Genomic DNA, 16,804 nt, shown 5'->3' with positions numbered 1-16,804 from the left:
ATGTGTGTGTGTGTGTGTGTGTGTGTGTGTGTGTGTATAATGGTTTGGGTTATTCTGCTTAATATACAAAATATTGTTTAATTTTTCTTTAGAGACTCTGTAAAACTTTAAGCCTCTTTAAGGTTTCTTATGCCTCTCCCTCCCCCACCTTTTTGGAGTCTAGTTTGTAGGTATAGAAATTGTGGGGAATTAAACTAAATATTTTATTAACTCCATGCATAAAAGTTGATTTTCTTAAAAAGAAGTAATTAAAAAAATTGAGTCAGGACCTTGTACAGGATATTGGTCGTCTCCTGAAGAAAAATAAAAACTATTGAAAAATTGTAAGAGGATGTTGTATTCTGGATATGCCTGTTTGGTCCCCAGGAGCCATAGGCAGTATAGAGATAGATATTTCACAGGACAAAGACTGTTAATAGCTTTTATAGTGTTAGGGAGCTTTTATAGTCAAAGATGGCTATAGCCAGAGGTCACTGATCCTATCCCTTAACTACTTACCACCGTTACTCTTTTTTGAAATACTGTTAATTATATGTTAAAATATATGTGAATTGAAGAAAAGTAAGAACAGATTCTGGAGATTTGTTATGAAAGTTATTTTAGTTAATGTAGGTGAAAGATGAGGTTCATGGAGAGGAAAGGTAAAATGACTGGGGTGTGGAGAAAGGTTGGAGAAAAAATGATTGAGAGGTATGTTTATAAAATCAACAGAAGATAAGGTGGATGGAAATGTTTTATGTTTAATGTATTTTTTAAAATATAATGTACATTTTATATTTCAGATGAATTTACAACTGATTTTCTGGATTGGACTGATCAGTTCAGTTTGCTATGTGTTTGGCCAAGCAGGTAAATAAAAAATCATATTTGTGTTTTCATTTCAGTATCTTGTATGGCTTTTTGACCAGTTATATTCCAGGGAGACCTAAATCAGATCCTGCTGATCCATTTGAAAGCCGTGCAATATCTCACTCAGAGTAAAAGGCAAGGTCCTTACTATGGCCTGCAAGGCCCCTCACCTTTGCCACCCCGAAAGATGGTAGGCAGGTTAGTAAGTGAAATGCTAAAATGATAGGATACTAGAGGCCCAGTGCACAGATTCTTGCACTGGTAAGGTCCCTCAGCCTGGCCTGCACCCTCTCGCAATCCGGGACTCCTCGAGGAATGTCTGATAGCCTGGTTCAGACCGATCCCCGCAGGCCCGATCCAGACAGGAGGGAGAACGATCATGTGCATTGAGCATCTGTCCCCTGGTGGTCAGTGCACATTATAGCGACCGGTTGACCAGTCGTTCAGTCGCTTAGGCTTTTATATATAGAGATAATACACTGCAGGAAGCCACCTCTTGCCAATACTGTCAGTGCACCAAGGAACTCGGAAGGCTGTTGGACCTTGGGTGTTAGCAGGGCTGATGCTAAGCACCTCGTTTGTTGATACAGTGGTGGCTCAAGGCAATTCCCTAACCTGATAATCCTTTTACTGTTTACCAAACTTTACCTTTGATATGCCTGTATGCATTGCTAAAGGTCAAATGTGTATTCAAGTAAATAAATAGCAGACCAGGCCAGAAGTCGGTGTGTTTCTTCAAGAAAGAGACTCCAACCGGCCCCCAATGCCTTCTAAATTCATATTTCTTGTATAGCATTTTCATTTGTGCATTGGCCCCTCCTTCAGATCTTGAACCCTGCTGCGAAAGTCGCAGCAATACACTACAGAAAAAACTTTTGAGAATGTAATAGAGTGATTTGAGCATAGAAAAAGCAATAACATGTAATATATTTAGAAGAAAAGTGTAGAATGGTAGATTATGAACTATCTATTATGCTCTAAAAAACTGAAACCAGGAACAGTTGACGAGTAGATGTTCCTACTCTTTGATCAAAAAGTCTTGAAAAATGTTGGTGTTGTTAGTAGAGGAGTGGAAAATAAAGACAAAAATGTATTTAATCCTCTTAGAAACCATGGTGCATCCACATCTGAAATAATAGAATGCTGTTCTCCAATTCTAAAAAAATGCACTGTAGAACAGTTATTTTATCTCAGATAGGAAGGTCTTACAACACAGAAAAATGAAAGAAATCATAAAGGAAATATTGATAATTTTGAAATTCATAAAACCAACAACAACATAAAAATCCCAAAATATCTATATGTCAAAACACCATCAACAATAAGAAAATCAAAAAAGGGTTTAATTTTTTTATCATGTGTAGAGATCCAATAAAAACATATGAACATAATAGAAAAATTTGCAAAAGATAGAAAATTTACAAAAGATATGGTCAGTAAAAATATGAAAAAATGAGAGATCTTAAATAATTGACAATGAATTGATATTCTAATTTATACCTATTAAAAGAGTAAAAAAATTTATATTAATTACTTAGTGATGTTGAAAAATTTATATTAATTACTTAGTGCATTAATTAAATACCAGTTAATGAAATGCTATTTGTATATTGCTTGTGAGAATATTAATTCTGGGTAGAAATTAGTGTGTATCAAGGATTTTAAAACCATTAATATTCTTCAACTCAGTATTTTTTTTAAAATCTATGATAAAAAATAGAGTTTTATATTGTAAGAATGGGATCATCTGAGTGGGTGCATCTATGTACATATGTGTTTCAGGGGTTTGTGTGTGCATGTGAGTAAGGATGTGTGAACACAAGTTTTTTCACTAAATAGGGTGCAATATAATGAAATATGCAATTATTAAAAGGCATCATTTTGAAGAATTTATAATGATACTCAGGCTAAAGTATAAGAAGTAGTACACAAAATGTATGTCCTCAATTTCGTTTATATATATTATGCATTCTTGATATTTTTTTATCTATTTATATGAAAAAAGCCTGGAAAGATATATACAAATTGTTAATAGTAGTTATATCTTATGAGCAGATTGTGGTTAATTTTTAGGTTTCTTTTCTTTATGTTTTTATGTATTTTTCAAATTTTCCATAATGAGCATAATCTGAAAAGACACATTGGAGACAGTCCATGTCAGTGTTTACCACATGAAAGGCATGCTGATATTTAGATTAAAGAATTGTAAAACATACTTTGAACACAGAGCCTGATAAGTCATGGGATTTTGGCTTGGATGAATATGAACTTTTCAATTATTTAACATAATAAAAATGAAGGGAAAACTGCTCAGGGTATGGCGATATGACTTAAATGAAGTATGCTTTGCCCATTTGTAAGAAAACTGACAATTATGACCATTCAACCTGATAGATCTGGAATTATGCCTTTGACAAAAAGGATAAATGTGCATCAATAATTGTATGTAGTCCTTGCTATAGAAGACAAGAAAGATAACTGTCTTTTTATGGCTTTGTGTTAAGGTAACCCAGAATCACTTCTCTTTGGGGCCTCTTTAGGGCAGATCTAGATCATAGTATTCATATTTAACGTTCATATATATATTGGATTATTTGTCATTGTGATCCTGATTGTTTATTATTTTCTCTTTTGACATATCAAGTAAAATGGTCTATTCTTTTTTCCCCTGACAGATGAAAATAGATGTTTAAAAGCAAATGCCAAATCATGTGGAGAATGTATACAAGCAGGGCCAAATTGTGGATGGTGTACAAATTCAGTAAGTAAGACGGCACAAATTCTTTCCATTTATTCTCTAGTCATTTAGTGTTACACACAACTGTATCCTTGGAAGAGCTCGATGTGAATTTTCATTTAAAGCAGTGTTTGTTGAATAAGGGTCAACTCTGTGTACAGTATTGTGTGATGGTCTAGAGTTGTGCTGATCAACACCTCATGTGACTTGAACACTTGAAGTATGGGTGGTTCAAATTGAGAATTGCTGTAAGCCTCAAATAAATACCAAAGTTTGAAGATTTACTAGCATTTCAACATTATTAATACTTTTAAAAATCATTATTTTATATATAGCTCACCTTTGTGGAATGTATTATATTTCCATTGGATAGCTGCCCCTAAAACTCTAGCCATTTAATTTGACTATTTTAGGGTTTTCCCTTTTATTGATGGGAGAGGTATAAATTAATCTTTCTAATTATATTTGAGTTAAACTAATATGGAATTGATTTATATCCTAAATGATTTGCAAACTATTGAAGTTAGGGTTTAAATTTTATTCACTTTTGTCATCTCTATTGCTTAACATGGAACCTTCCACAATAGCTTACTGAATGTTGAATGAGGGAATGAATAAACAAACCAATGAATGAATGGATGGATTAGAACAGGAATTGAAGGAAAGTCATTTTGAAAATATATAATTTATTCAGAGTGAATATCAGAAGGTCAAAACTTATTATTTGTTTTTATTCAGTCATTTGACCTCCACATTTCAAGTATCCGTTTTATAGACATAACTGGTCAAATTTGGTTTGACCATATGAAAGACAAAATGAGAGGTTTTTGTTTTGTTATTTCAAAATTTTGGTTACTTTCTGTTCTCCTAAAAATAGTATTCTGGAATTAAATTGGAGACAATGGAGGAAATAGAAAGTGCTGAACTTAATTGCAGTTTCACTTAGAAGGTTCTAAATGAGTGATAGCTACTATCATCAACAGTATCCATTTTATTAGGGTTATAGTTTGTCCGGAGATGACAGTTATCCTACCCAAACTATTTAAGTAGTTTAGCCTTTGATCTTTGTAGCATAATTCTTAAATTATTAAAGGCTATTTTGGAATATGTTTAATGACATTTTACTTACATGTTATGATTTCCGAATTGGCTAATATTTGGAAAGTAATAATATACTAGGTAGTAATTTAAGTTTGATAATACATAAAAACAGTACAACTTTGAACCATCTGATCCATGGCACGTTTTTTCCCCCAGTTGTTTTTCTAATTATTTAAATGCTCTCATTTAGGCTTATATTTCCCTTGAAAAACAACTGATCAAAACCACTGTTTATTTTTTGTATTTAAGTGTTCTAACTATATACAACACCATAAAATTGGTAGATCATAAAATACCATATCAAAGTGAACATAAGTGACCACAAATGAAAGGCATTTTCTCATTTTCCCAATGTTAAGATTTAAAAAATTTTTGACTTACGAAATATAAAATTTTTAGGGATATATGTCAAATATCTATTATAATAATTGATTTAGTTATATGTACACATTTAAAAATCATACACACATACACTCACATTGTTTTTTTTCCCCTCCTCACATTTCATGAAAACGTATTATTCAAAATCTTTTATATACATCTTAAAAGCAGTGTTTTTGTTTTTACTAAGGTACTTCGGTCATCTGATACAATTTTTATTTCCATCTAAGTTGTTGACGTATAACACATTCTGAAATCATGTCACTACTGGGAATTTTGCCCCAAGCCACAAGTACCATTTACATACCATTATGATCTTTTCTATTTTTACAGTTTACCTTGTCGAAATATATTCATAGCCCTTGTCATATAATCACTTATTGTATTGTTTACAGTAATAGCCAATACTTAAAATTGTTTTAAACCTCCAAGAATACTAAATTTGTGCTAAATTTCTTCTTTTGGTTTAAAATGACATCATTAATAAAGAGGCTTTTAAAATAACATGTTTTCTGCAATATATTGTTCAAGGTTATTATGGTGGAGAATGCTACATAATATGAGAGGCTTCTAAGGAATTTTCTTAAGGAAAAATATTTGATATTTGGTTGTATATACATTATTAGTGGATGTTAACCATGCTGAATTAGTGATTTCACTAAATAAATTATTTTATTAGATACTCTGAATTTGCAGGTGGCATAATTAAAATGTACACTTAGATCACTCCTAAGTATTATTAAAATAATAAATTACTAATAATATATTAGTAAAAAGAGTATTACTTTCCAGGGAAATATCCTATATAATAAAAGCCTAATATGCTAAGTGTCTGGTCGTCCGGTCGGCTATTCAGCCAATCAAAGCATAATATGCTAATGATATGCTAAGGCCTCAACTACTCGCTATGACATGCACTGACCATCAGGGGGCAGATGCTTCGACTGGTAGGTTATCTTGCTGCTGGGGTCCAGCTGATCGGGACTGAGCGAGATGGGCTGGACACGCACTGGAGCCCGCCCATGGTCCCTCCCTGGCTGGCCAAACTCCCTCCCGCGTCTCTCTCCGACCCCTCAGGGGATGTCAGAGAGCCAGTTTGGGCTGGATCCCACAGGCCAGGCTGGGGGACCCCATTGGTGCACGAATTCGTGCACCGGGCCTCTACTTTTGTTTATAAACAAGAGCACTTATTATGGATTGGATGAAGGAAACATTTTGTTTAAAAACCAGAAATTAAGTACATTCGATATGTCACTTGATTTGCACAATTTGATTGTGTATTTGCAATTAAGTAAAAGATTTGACCTTTTTATTTATACCTATATTTTATATGTCACTTAGACATTTTTACAAGAAGGAATGCCTACTTCTGCACGATGTGATGATTTAGAAGCCTTAAAAAAGAAGGGTTGTCATCCAGATGATATAGAAAATCCCAGAGGTTCCAAAGATATAAAGAAAAATAAAAATGTAACCAATCGTAGCAAAGGAACTGCAGAGAAGCTCAAACCAGAAGATATTACGCAGATCCAACCACAGCAGCTGGTTTTGCAATTACGATCAGGTAAGAAATCTAATTCTGTGAATACCTTTGTTTCTACTTGAGCTTTTTGACAACAACTTTATATAAGTCTCTTATCAGTTTCTGTTGAGGGTTCATTTTCATATGTGGACTGGCTCTCAAGTAGAAATGTGGAATACATTACATTTTAGACATGTTTTTCCAGACATAACAATTTGTAATACATACTTGAAATAATAATTGTTAAAGATTAAGAAAGTATTAGATTTATTGGGTTTTAAAAATAAAAGTGTTCCTATATGCAGACAGCATTTTAGCCTATATTTTTCCTTTGTATATGTTTAGTATTGTTAAATTATTAAGGTTTTTATCAGAATCTGTAGCAATCTCGTATCTCAACAACAACAAAACACAAGCCCTCTTCCCACTCCTTCCAAGGTCCATCCCCTTTCTCTCAAAAGAGTGGTGCACATTACTTGTGTCCCTGATTTCCACTCCCATTTATTTACTCTTCAACTTGGTGCAGTCAAGCTTTTGCTTCTAAGCCTGTTCTGACAAGGCTCTACCATCACCTTGAACCACCAAGTCTAGTGTACCCTTGTTGTGGGGGGGGCGGGGGGGCTTTTTCTTTTTAACCTTTCTGTTCCAAGTGATGCCTTTGAGCCTTCTGAAATGCTCTTTCTCTTGACTTCTATGATATCACTCGTTTTTCTTAATACTGCTTTCTAATCTCTTTTTTTGTGTCTTTTTGTCTTCCTTTCTTTTTGCAGTCCTCCTAGTTGTAGGCTTTCCTCTTACGGCTTTAAAACCATTTGTATACTGTATACTGTCGCACAGAGTTTTAAGCTTCAAACCCATTTATTGAATTATGTACTAGAAATTTGCATAGAAATAATCTACAAGGTAGTTGTTGTTGTTAATCCATACTCGAGGATATTTTTCATTGATTTTTAGAGCGAGTGAAAGAGAGGGGGAGAAAAAGAAAGAGGAACATTGATGTGAAAGAAACACATTGATTGGTTGCTTCCCACATGTGCCTTGACCAGGGTCAGGGATTGAGCCTGCAACCTTGCTATGTGCCCTTGACCAGAATAGAGCCCTAGACCCACAGGTCAGTGCTCTATCCACCCAAATTGGCTAGGACTACAAGTTAAAATTTTTATGATTTTTTTTTTTTCACTCAAACCTTCTCGTGTATTTTCTAAGTGAATTATACCTGCCACCTCTTACTCTTCTCTCTTCTCCTTCCTCACTGTTTCCATTCAGACTTTCACTGTCTTAGATTTTTGCTGTAGTTTCTTAACAAATCTCTTTGTCTCTGTAAGTCATTTTTAAAACTTTTTACCAGGTTTTCTAAAGTAAAAAAACAGAATTTGTTATTTGCATATAGTAGGATCCCATTAAACAGAGAACAGTCTTGATTTAGAACTTCAAACTCTAAAAAGTCAGGTGTTCCTTATAATGTGCCCTTCTCACCCACCCCAGTCTCATTTATGTTTTTCCATGTACTTGTTTTCCTCTGTGCTAGTTATAAATCAACCATTTTTGTCTGTTTTACTTACTATGGATTTGGGATGTTGTCTTTTTCATCTTGTATCCCCAGGCTCTGGCATTTTAAAAAGATTTGTGAATGAAATTGAATACACACCCATTGTATTACATATGGAATTTTGTGAAAAATACAGCAATAATACATTTCATTTTATGGTGTTTACCTTGTAAATACAGTCTATTTGGTTTTCCTCATTGCTTTTATTGTTAACAAGCTAATTTCATTTTCTAATATCTGTTTAATTAGGGGAGCCTCAAACATTTGCATTAAAATTCAAGAGAGCTGAAGACTATCCCATTGATCTCTACTACCTAATGGACCTTTCTTACTCTATGAAAGATGACTTGGAGAATGTAAAAAGTCTTGGAACAGATCTGATGAATGAAATGAAGAGGATTACTTCGGACTTCCGAATAGGTAGGGATATTGAAAAAATAATTTTCATTTGTATAAATCTTGGCAGTTTTGTTCTTCACCACATGCTTATGAGATAAATAAGGTCAGGTTTTAGCCTTTTCTTTCAGAAAGGACTGATAATTTTGTCACACATCTAATAAGTTTTCTGTTTTCTTATTCCTCTCTTATATATACTACCATGTTATTTAACACAGATTATAGTTATGCCTCATATCCACTGGGTGTTGGTTCCAGGACCCATGCTGATACCAAAATCCAAGGATGCTCAAGTCCTTTATATAAAGAACTAGTGGCCCAGAGCATGAAATTTATGCACATTAAAAGGGGATTAGAGGAAATATTTTAATACTGCTATTTGCCCTTTCTCTATAATAGAAGTGTCAGAGATGAAAGAAAATTAGTAAAATGTATATGAAAAACTTCCTCCTGTCAGAGTCTGGGGCACGCCACGGGACCCAGAGTCTAGTCCCCGCCCACCCGTGGTGCCTCAAAATCACGCAAGACCCAGACCCAGCCAGCCCCACCCCCATTGGGCGAGATCCAGACCCGGCCAGCCCCACCCTTGTCAAGCCCTGCTGGGTAGGGGGTGCAGCCTCAGGGCCCCTGTCAAGCCCTGCCGGATTGGGGAGCACAGCCTCAGGGCCCCTGTCAAGCCCCACAGGGTGGAGGGTGCAGCCTCAGGTCCCCCATCAAGCCCTGCCAGACAGGGGGCGCAGCCTTGGGTCTCCCGTCAAGCCCCACCGGGTGGGGGACGCGGCCTGAGGTCCCCTGGCCCGGGGGGAAGGGGGAGCAGCCTGAGGTCCCCTGACCCAGCACCGGGGCAGGAGGCGCACCTTGAGGGCCCCCATCAAGCCCCACCGGGCGGGGGAAGCGCAGCCTCAGGTCCCCTGCCCCAGCCCAGCGCCATGCAGCCTCAGACCCCTGCTGATTGCTCGTTTACGGGAACTCGATCTCTGCTATGGGTGCAGCCATCTTGTGTTATGGAAACCCCGCCTCCGCTGTGGGCGCCACCATCTTTGTGACAGTGTGATGGTCAATTTGCATATTCCCTCTTTATTAGGATGGTATTTTCATTTAGGCCAACAGCAGGATCTGCCTACTCGTCACCTTATTCACATGAGTTCATCATAGTGCTTGGTGCATGGCAAATTCAAATGTTTGCTTTTTGTAATGTTCTGAGATTTTTAAAAATATTTTTGATCTGCAGTTGGTTGAATCTGCACATGCAAAACCCACGGATGTGGAGGGCTGATATTCTACCAAATGGATAATGAAATGCATGCTTGTGTTTAGGAATTTAGTCATTAATTTGTTGATTTATTTTATGAACATGTTGAGTATTCAGATGCTATTTCATTACTAATTAATATGATTGCACCAGCCAGTATAGCCTACTCTCATTTCAGACCTGGATTTTTCGTATTATAATGATTTCCTTTGAAACCTTATTATTTAAATCTTATTATTTCTTGTAAGGAAAAAGATTGACTTACATGTGGTAACATTCTTGATTTTTTTTTTAATGCAAATTTATCCATTCATCTATCCATCCGTTTCTCTTTATGCATTTTTCTTACACAGGGTTTGGCTCATTTGTGGAGAAGACTGTGATGCCTTACATTAGTACAACACCAGCTAAGCTCAAGAACCCTTGCACAAGTGAACAGAACTGCACCAGCCCATTTAGCTACAAAAATGTGCTCAGTCTTACTGATAAAGGGGGAGTATTTAATGATCTTGTTGGTAAACAGCGCATATCTGGAAATTTGGATTCTCCAGAAGGTGGTTTTGATGCAATCATGCAAGTTGCAGTTTGTGGGGTAAGTGCATTCATTTTCTTTTTTTTTTTTTAATATATTTTATTGATTTTTTACAGAGAGGAAGGGAGAGAGATAGAGAGTTAGAAACATCGATGAGAGAGAAACATCGACCAGCTGCCTCCTGCACATCTCCCACTGGAGATGTGCCCGCAACCCAGGTACATGCCCTTGACCGGAATCGAACCTGGGACCTTTCAGTCCGCAGGCCGACGCTCTATCCACTGAGCCAAACCGGTTTCGGCTCATTTTCTGCAAAGGAATATTATTTGTGTGAATTTTAGTGTGATTTTACTATCAGTTAATGGGAAAAATTATCTTTATTACCATATCATACTCAGTTATTCCAGAGAAGTACAGAATTTAGTCCCTTAAATTTCCTCCAACCGAAAGTGCTTTATATAAGCATATGTAATCATGTCTCTATTTGAACTAGTCACTTAGTTCATTTATACAGGGTTTTAAAAATCCAGAATGCTTACCATTTGAAACAGTTAGGCACTTCAGCTGGTGTTCTAGGTTTTAGAAGAAACGTAGGTATCTTGACTTTCTGGCTTTGTGCCAGAAATAGAATTGAGGTCATCTGAGGTATCACAGTAGCATTAAAAGTGCTCAAATGGATCAGTGTCTCGGGTGTCATTTTCCTTTGATCAACGTTCTGCTTATCATCTTTAAAATATGCCTTTCCCTAGCCCTGGCTGGTGTGGCTCAGTTTGTTAGAGTGTTGTCCCATGCACCAAAGGGTCGCAGTTCAATTCTCTGTTAGGGCACATACCCAGCTTGCAGGTTCGATCTTCAGTCAGAGCATGTATGGGAGGTAACCAATTGATGTTTCTCTCTCACACTGACCTTTCTCCTAATTTGTAAGCCGAGAACATAATATTTTGAGAAGACATAATATTTGTAATTTTTTAAAAAATATACTTTTATTGATTTCTGAGAGGAAGGGAAAGGGAGAGAGAGATAGAAACATCAATGATGAGAGAGAATCATTGATCGGCTGCCTCCTGCACGCCCGCTATTGGGGATCGAGACTGAAACCTGGGCATGTGCCCTGGACCAGAGTTGAACCCGGGACCCTTCAGTCAGCAGGCCAACGCTCTTTTCACTGAGGCAAACTGGCTAGGGCTGAGATTTTAATTATAAGATTTTCAGTAGTAGCATTATACTAGTGATTAGAATTTTATGATCCATTTACTAGCTGAAGCTTTTGGGATGACCTTATAGTGAGGTACTTGAAGCTGAAATTAGAAAACACTGTGAGGTAGATAATGTACAGCATAATAGTTAGACTAGTCATGTACTTTACAGAGTGATCCCTGATATTTCAAGGATCCATACATAGTTGTTACAATATTATTGACTATATTCCCTATGCTTAATTTATATCTCTGTGACTATTCTGTAACTACCAATTTGTACTTCTTAATCCCTTTACCTTTTCCACCCAATCCCCCAACTTTCTTCCCTTCTGTCAACCATCAGTATGTTCTCTGTATCTATGAGTCTGTTTCTGTTTTGTTTATTTGTATATTTTGTTCTTTAGATTCCACATGTTAGTGAAATCATTGGTATTTGTCTTTCTCTATCTGACTTATTTCATTTAGTATAATATCCGCTAGGTCCATTCATGAGATTTCATTCTTTTTTATGTCCCAGTAGTATTCCATTGTGTATGCACCACAGCTTTTTTATCCACTTGTCTATTGATAGGCACTTGGGTAATGTTTGTCTTAAGTACCTACTATTGTATCATTCCTCCCCTTTTTTTTCTTGTAGTACTCCTATTCCCTAGAAGTCCCTCCTTGATTCCAGATGTTTCTTACTGGTTACTTTTCAAACAATTTTTGCTAGGGTGCTAATGATATCTAAGATAATAATATAATATAACACCATGGTATAGTGATTAAGAGAGCAGTCTTTGGACTATTAGAACATGACTTCAAATTTTTCCGTCACTACTGATCTCAGGGAATTTACTTAGCCATTCTAGAGGGTTGTTTCCTTTTCCTTAAGAAAGGATAATAATAGATATACCTCATTAGGCATATTATGAAATTTAAATATAGTAATCCATCTAAAGTGCCACTAAGCACTCAGCAGAAAATTAACTAATATATTATTGTTACTTTTGACATCTCTCTGGGTAGTTGCAATTTAAAGGTAGCCTGCTTTTAAAGGGAAAGAAAGAGTAATCTAGGTAGTGCCTAGCCTGACAACTTTTTTTTCCAGCCATTCATTTGTGATCCTGTTAGCAGCTCACTGGTGAGAGAGAGCATTCTCTGGGCTACCTCTGACTTTGCCTCAGCTTGTGGGATTAAAGCAAGCCATAATATTCATGGCCACTACTATCTTTCTGATTGTTACGCTAACTGAGAGTAACTGTTCACTCACTATAGATGCAATAGAGACATATGTTCCACTGAGTTGCCAGCATTAATAAACTTAATTTCTGCCTTCAAGGAATTTACAGTCTTATGAGGACATAAATAGATGTATTCAGTAAATTTAGACAAACATAATTACAGAATTACTGAGAGAGAAAAAGATTTTACGACTACATTAAATTCTTTGTGGAAAATAAAATAAACGAATAAGTAAATAGTATTGATGTGTTAGAATGATGGAATTAAGCAGGGCAAGTCTTTGGAGATTTTTTTGTTTCTGTGCTTAAAAGAGGAAGGCCTAATATGGAGGGCCCTAAAGGAGGTATATGCTGTAGAAGATAGAGCAAGGATAGAGGATGGAAGGGAACAAGACAGCATCAGAAAGGTAAAGATATGGGCTGAGCCTGTTGGGCAGGGCTCAGTAAGCATCGACCTACGAACCAGGAGGTCACAGTTCAATTCCCAGTCAGGTTACACGCCCAGCTTGTGGGCTCCATTTCCAGTGGGGGCAGAGGGGATGCAGGAGACAGCCAATCAATGATTCTCTCTCATCATTGATGTTGTTTCTCTCCCCCTCTCCCTTCCTCTCTGAAATCAATAAAATATATATATTTTTTAAGAAAACACGGGCTGAGACATTTTTATTTACCTAGCAAACACATGATGTGAAGCATGTACTGTGTGCTAACCACTGTGCTAGCTGCTACAGATAGGAAGATAAGCAAAACCAGATGTGGGCCCTGTCACACATAGAGTTAGTTTGCTTACCTCCTAGTGGGAGTAAGACATTGATTTTAAAAGATACAGTTTTTAAAACAGAGCTGAGATAAATGGGCAACCAGGCAAAATATAGTTTTACAGTGGGATAGAGGAGCTTTATTCAATGGGTTCTATGTATTTATCACAAGAATAGTTTTAGCATTGTGCAAAGAGAGGGTAAAGAAAGATACAGAATAAGGTTAAAAATACAATGGTAGCATATATGAATTATTGTGAGTAGTATTTTAGAATTTTAATCCTTTTCTTTTTAAGTCATTGATTGGCTGGAGGAATGTTACACGGCTGCTGGTATTTTCTACGGATGCTGGGTTTCACTTTGCTGGAGATGGGAAACTTGGTGGCATTGTTTTACCAAATGATGGACAGTGTCACCTGGAAAATGATATGTACACAATGAGCCATTATTATGTAAGTGCTTAATTCCTTACACATTGAGTGGAATCATGTTGATTTTAGTGTTTAACACTAAGAGAAGTGTGGGTGACAGGCTTGTGGGTTTTTCCGGTGTTAACATAAGAAACATTCAAACCTGTGAAGAATTTTTGTGAGTTTATTTGGGCCAAACTGTCAACAGTTGGTAGGAAGCAAAGTCTCAACAGATTGAGATAATGCTCTGGAGAATGGCAGTTTTGTACCTTATTTTATGCATTACACTGAAAAGAGGAGACTTAAGTAGGTTACATGAAATCCATTGGTGATAGATTAGGGAAGTGGGAGAAAGCAAAGCAGGATACCTCTGGGATTGGATAAAAAGTAAAATGATAGACACACACTTCTTTTACTTAGGTGGATATAGGATAGTTAACAGTCAACAATTAACTCAATAACAGGGGATTTGTGGTCTTCACAGAACAATACCTGTGGTTTGAGGGGTCCAGAAAAAGGAAAATTACTTAGACATTCCAAAGATATGTTATCATAGATGCAAAAAGACAGTAAGCTCAGTTAAAGTAAAGATTGACCTTTGTCAGGGAAGATATCGCCTAGGACATGACTACCCTCCATAAACCGCTTTTAGTTAAAAAGCTTTAATTTCAGACCATCCTATGTGGTTACTTTAGGTCTCTGAGTTTGTAAGGCTGCCATGTAGTCCTCTCCTGAGCTTGTCAGGTTTACTCTATGGCCTCTTTTTGTCCATAAGGGTTTGGGTTTTGTTATTTTGGCAAGTATGGGTCCTGACCTAATATTTCAGGAAAGCTAGTATTGCTGTTTCTATAGATGTGGCTTTGTGCTTGCTTCCTTGCACTTAGGGCCTCAGTAGGGTGAAAGGAGCTACTTAGACACATTTTCTCCATGCCTGGACAATGGCTGCTTCTCCTTTCACTTGTATGCATCGCTTGTTAGCAAATGTGATATTATTTATAAACAAATAATATAGTCTTAACATTCCTTATCTTATTTACATGTGAGTTTTACAAATAGGCACCTTGCTTCTATTAAAAATAAAGATTGGCCAATTATTTAGTCTGGAAGAAATTTAAACCTTGGTGAATCTTGGTCTTTTTCTTAAGTGACAGATAATACAATCTTTAATTACTGGCAATTCTTTAATTTATTTGTTCTGACATTTAATATACATAGAAAATATTGTTTTATAAAACCTTTTTATTATGGAAATTTTGATACATAAAGAGAGAAGAGTAGAAACACATAACACCATCCACTTCAACACACTGCTTGTGTTATTTCAAGCAGTCTTCTGTGAGTGATCCAATTATATATGCAATTTGATTTTCAAAAATGACTTAAAAATGTATTGATTGGATGTAATTACATACTAAATTTTATTACTTAATTTCTTAGGATTATCCTTCTATCGCTCACCTTGTCCAGAAATTAAGTGAAAATAACATTCAGACAATTTTTGCAGTTACTGAAGAATTTCAGCCCGTTTACAAGGTAAATATATATGTGAGATAAAAAGAACATCAAACTTCTAGACCACGTTATTTAGGTACTGGCATTTAAAAATAAGTATTCAGTAGTTACTTGTTGAATGGATATATTTGCATTTTATGTGCTTATCTTTTAATTGCAGGAGCTGAAAAATTTGATCCCTAAGTCAGCAGTAGGAACATTATCTGCAAATTCCAGCAATGTAATTCAGTTGATCATTGATGCATACAATGTGAGTACATTTTAAATAAGATCTATTTGGACAGTACCCTATTGAGAGGACTGTGCTCAAAGGAATAAAACTCCCTTCATACACAATATAGCAAAACACAGAGGACAACATAAAGTTTAAATTCCATAATATATCTGGAGGAAAATCTCACATTCTCTTAAAAAAGTATAATTTAAATATATGTATGACAACTATTTTAAAAGGATTTATAAGATTTCCCCCCCACACACATGGAAGGAAGTTGAATTGAAATTAAAGAGGAATTATTTGCTCTGTCTAGAGCTTAATCAGAGTACCTTTAGTGATATTCATTAAGTATTGGTTACAAATGCCTTCAGATTACTTAAAATGATTACTATAAACCAATACTTAATGATCATTTAAGTAATCTGAAGGCATTTGTAACATTACGGTAACCATTGTGTGCTGCATACATTATCTCTACTCCTCTTCTTCCCTTGACAGATTGAATTTTAGATATTTTTAAAATATATTTTTTTAGTTCATGTCAGGGGTTCCCAAAATGTTTTAGGAAGACCCTACTCAAAAAGGGAAGTTTTTACAAAGTTTTTCAAGATTCTAGTTGTTTCATATCTTGCCTATAGTTCTCCATCTTAACAGCATAAATTCCCATTCGTGTAGGTGTGTGTACAAGCTATAGCCTTTTGCATTTGTCCTGAGCAGTCTCATATTCTAATAAATCACTGGTTTGAATACTTCTTACTTGGAGCTATTGGTGTGTGTTTGTTTGTTGTTGTTTTGTGTGTTTTTTTGTTTGTTTGTTTGTTTTTGGCCAGGGGTACCATAATTTCTAAGGAAATTTGTTCTCAGACTGTGTAGTAGATTGTTTACCTTAGTCCCATGTTAGATGAAGTCATAGGGCCATATTGGCAACGGGGTAAGAAAATTATGAGGAGTCCTCATAATATCAGGTTTCTATGCTATATGATCATTAACATTTTGACTTAGTAATTAAAGCAAAAATATTTTTACTTTTCAATCATGTACATTATTTTGAAGAATTGGTCCTTATTAATTAGAGCCTGTTTCTCTAGGTTCTGTGTTTTCTAAGCACCCAGGATTTGGCTTTAAACATTTTATTTAAATTACTAGAGGCCTGGTGCATGGATTCG

At 35.9% G+C, this 16,804-nt stretch overlaps 1 protein-coding gene across 3 annotated transcripts in view; it reads left to right on the top strand.

Annotated features, from left to right (window-relative positions):
• Positions 1–758: 758 nt before the first annotated feature.
• The window catches only part of ITGB1 (integrin subunit beta 1), a 29,575-nt gene continuing 13,529 nt past the window's right edge, over positions 759–16,804 (top strand). For all 3 annotated transcript variants that reach the window (XR_002828696.1, XM_006086679.3, XM_006086678.3), the window contains exons 1-8: positions 759–849; positions 3,525–3,610; positions 6,410–6,632; positions 8,389–8,559; positions 10,141–10,379; positions 13,796–13,951; positions 15,347–15,442; positions 15,582–15,671. Coding sequence is in view for 2 of the 3 variants with exons in the window: in XM_006086679.3 (XP_006086741.1) it covers positions 783–849; positions 3,525–3,610; positions 6,410–6,632; positions 8,389–8,559; positions 10,141–10,379; positions 13,796–13,951; positions 15,347–15,442; positions 15,582–15,671 (1,128 nt within the window). In the remaining variant the exon portion in view is untranslated. The remainder of the gene's footprint in view (positions 850–3,524; positions 3,611–6,409; positions 6,633–8,388; positions 8,560–10,140; positions 10,380–13,795; positions 13,952–15,346; positions 15,443–15,581; positions 15,672–16,804) is intronic.

This window comes from Myotis lucifugus, unplaced genomic scaffold (assembly GCF_000147115.1).
Source record: "Myotis lucifugus unplaced genomic scaffold, Myoluc2.0 scaffold_29, whole genome shotgun sequence".
NCBI classification, from domain to species: domain Eukaryota; kingdom Metazoa; phylum Chordata; class Mammalia; order Chiroptera; family Vespertilionidae; genus Myotis; species Myotis lucifugus.
The sequence above is the reverse complement of the archived record's forward strand: the minus strand, read 5'-3'. Positions and strand labels throughout refer to the sequence as shown.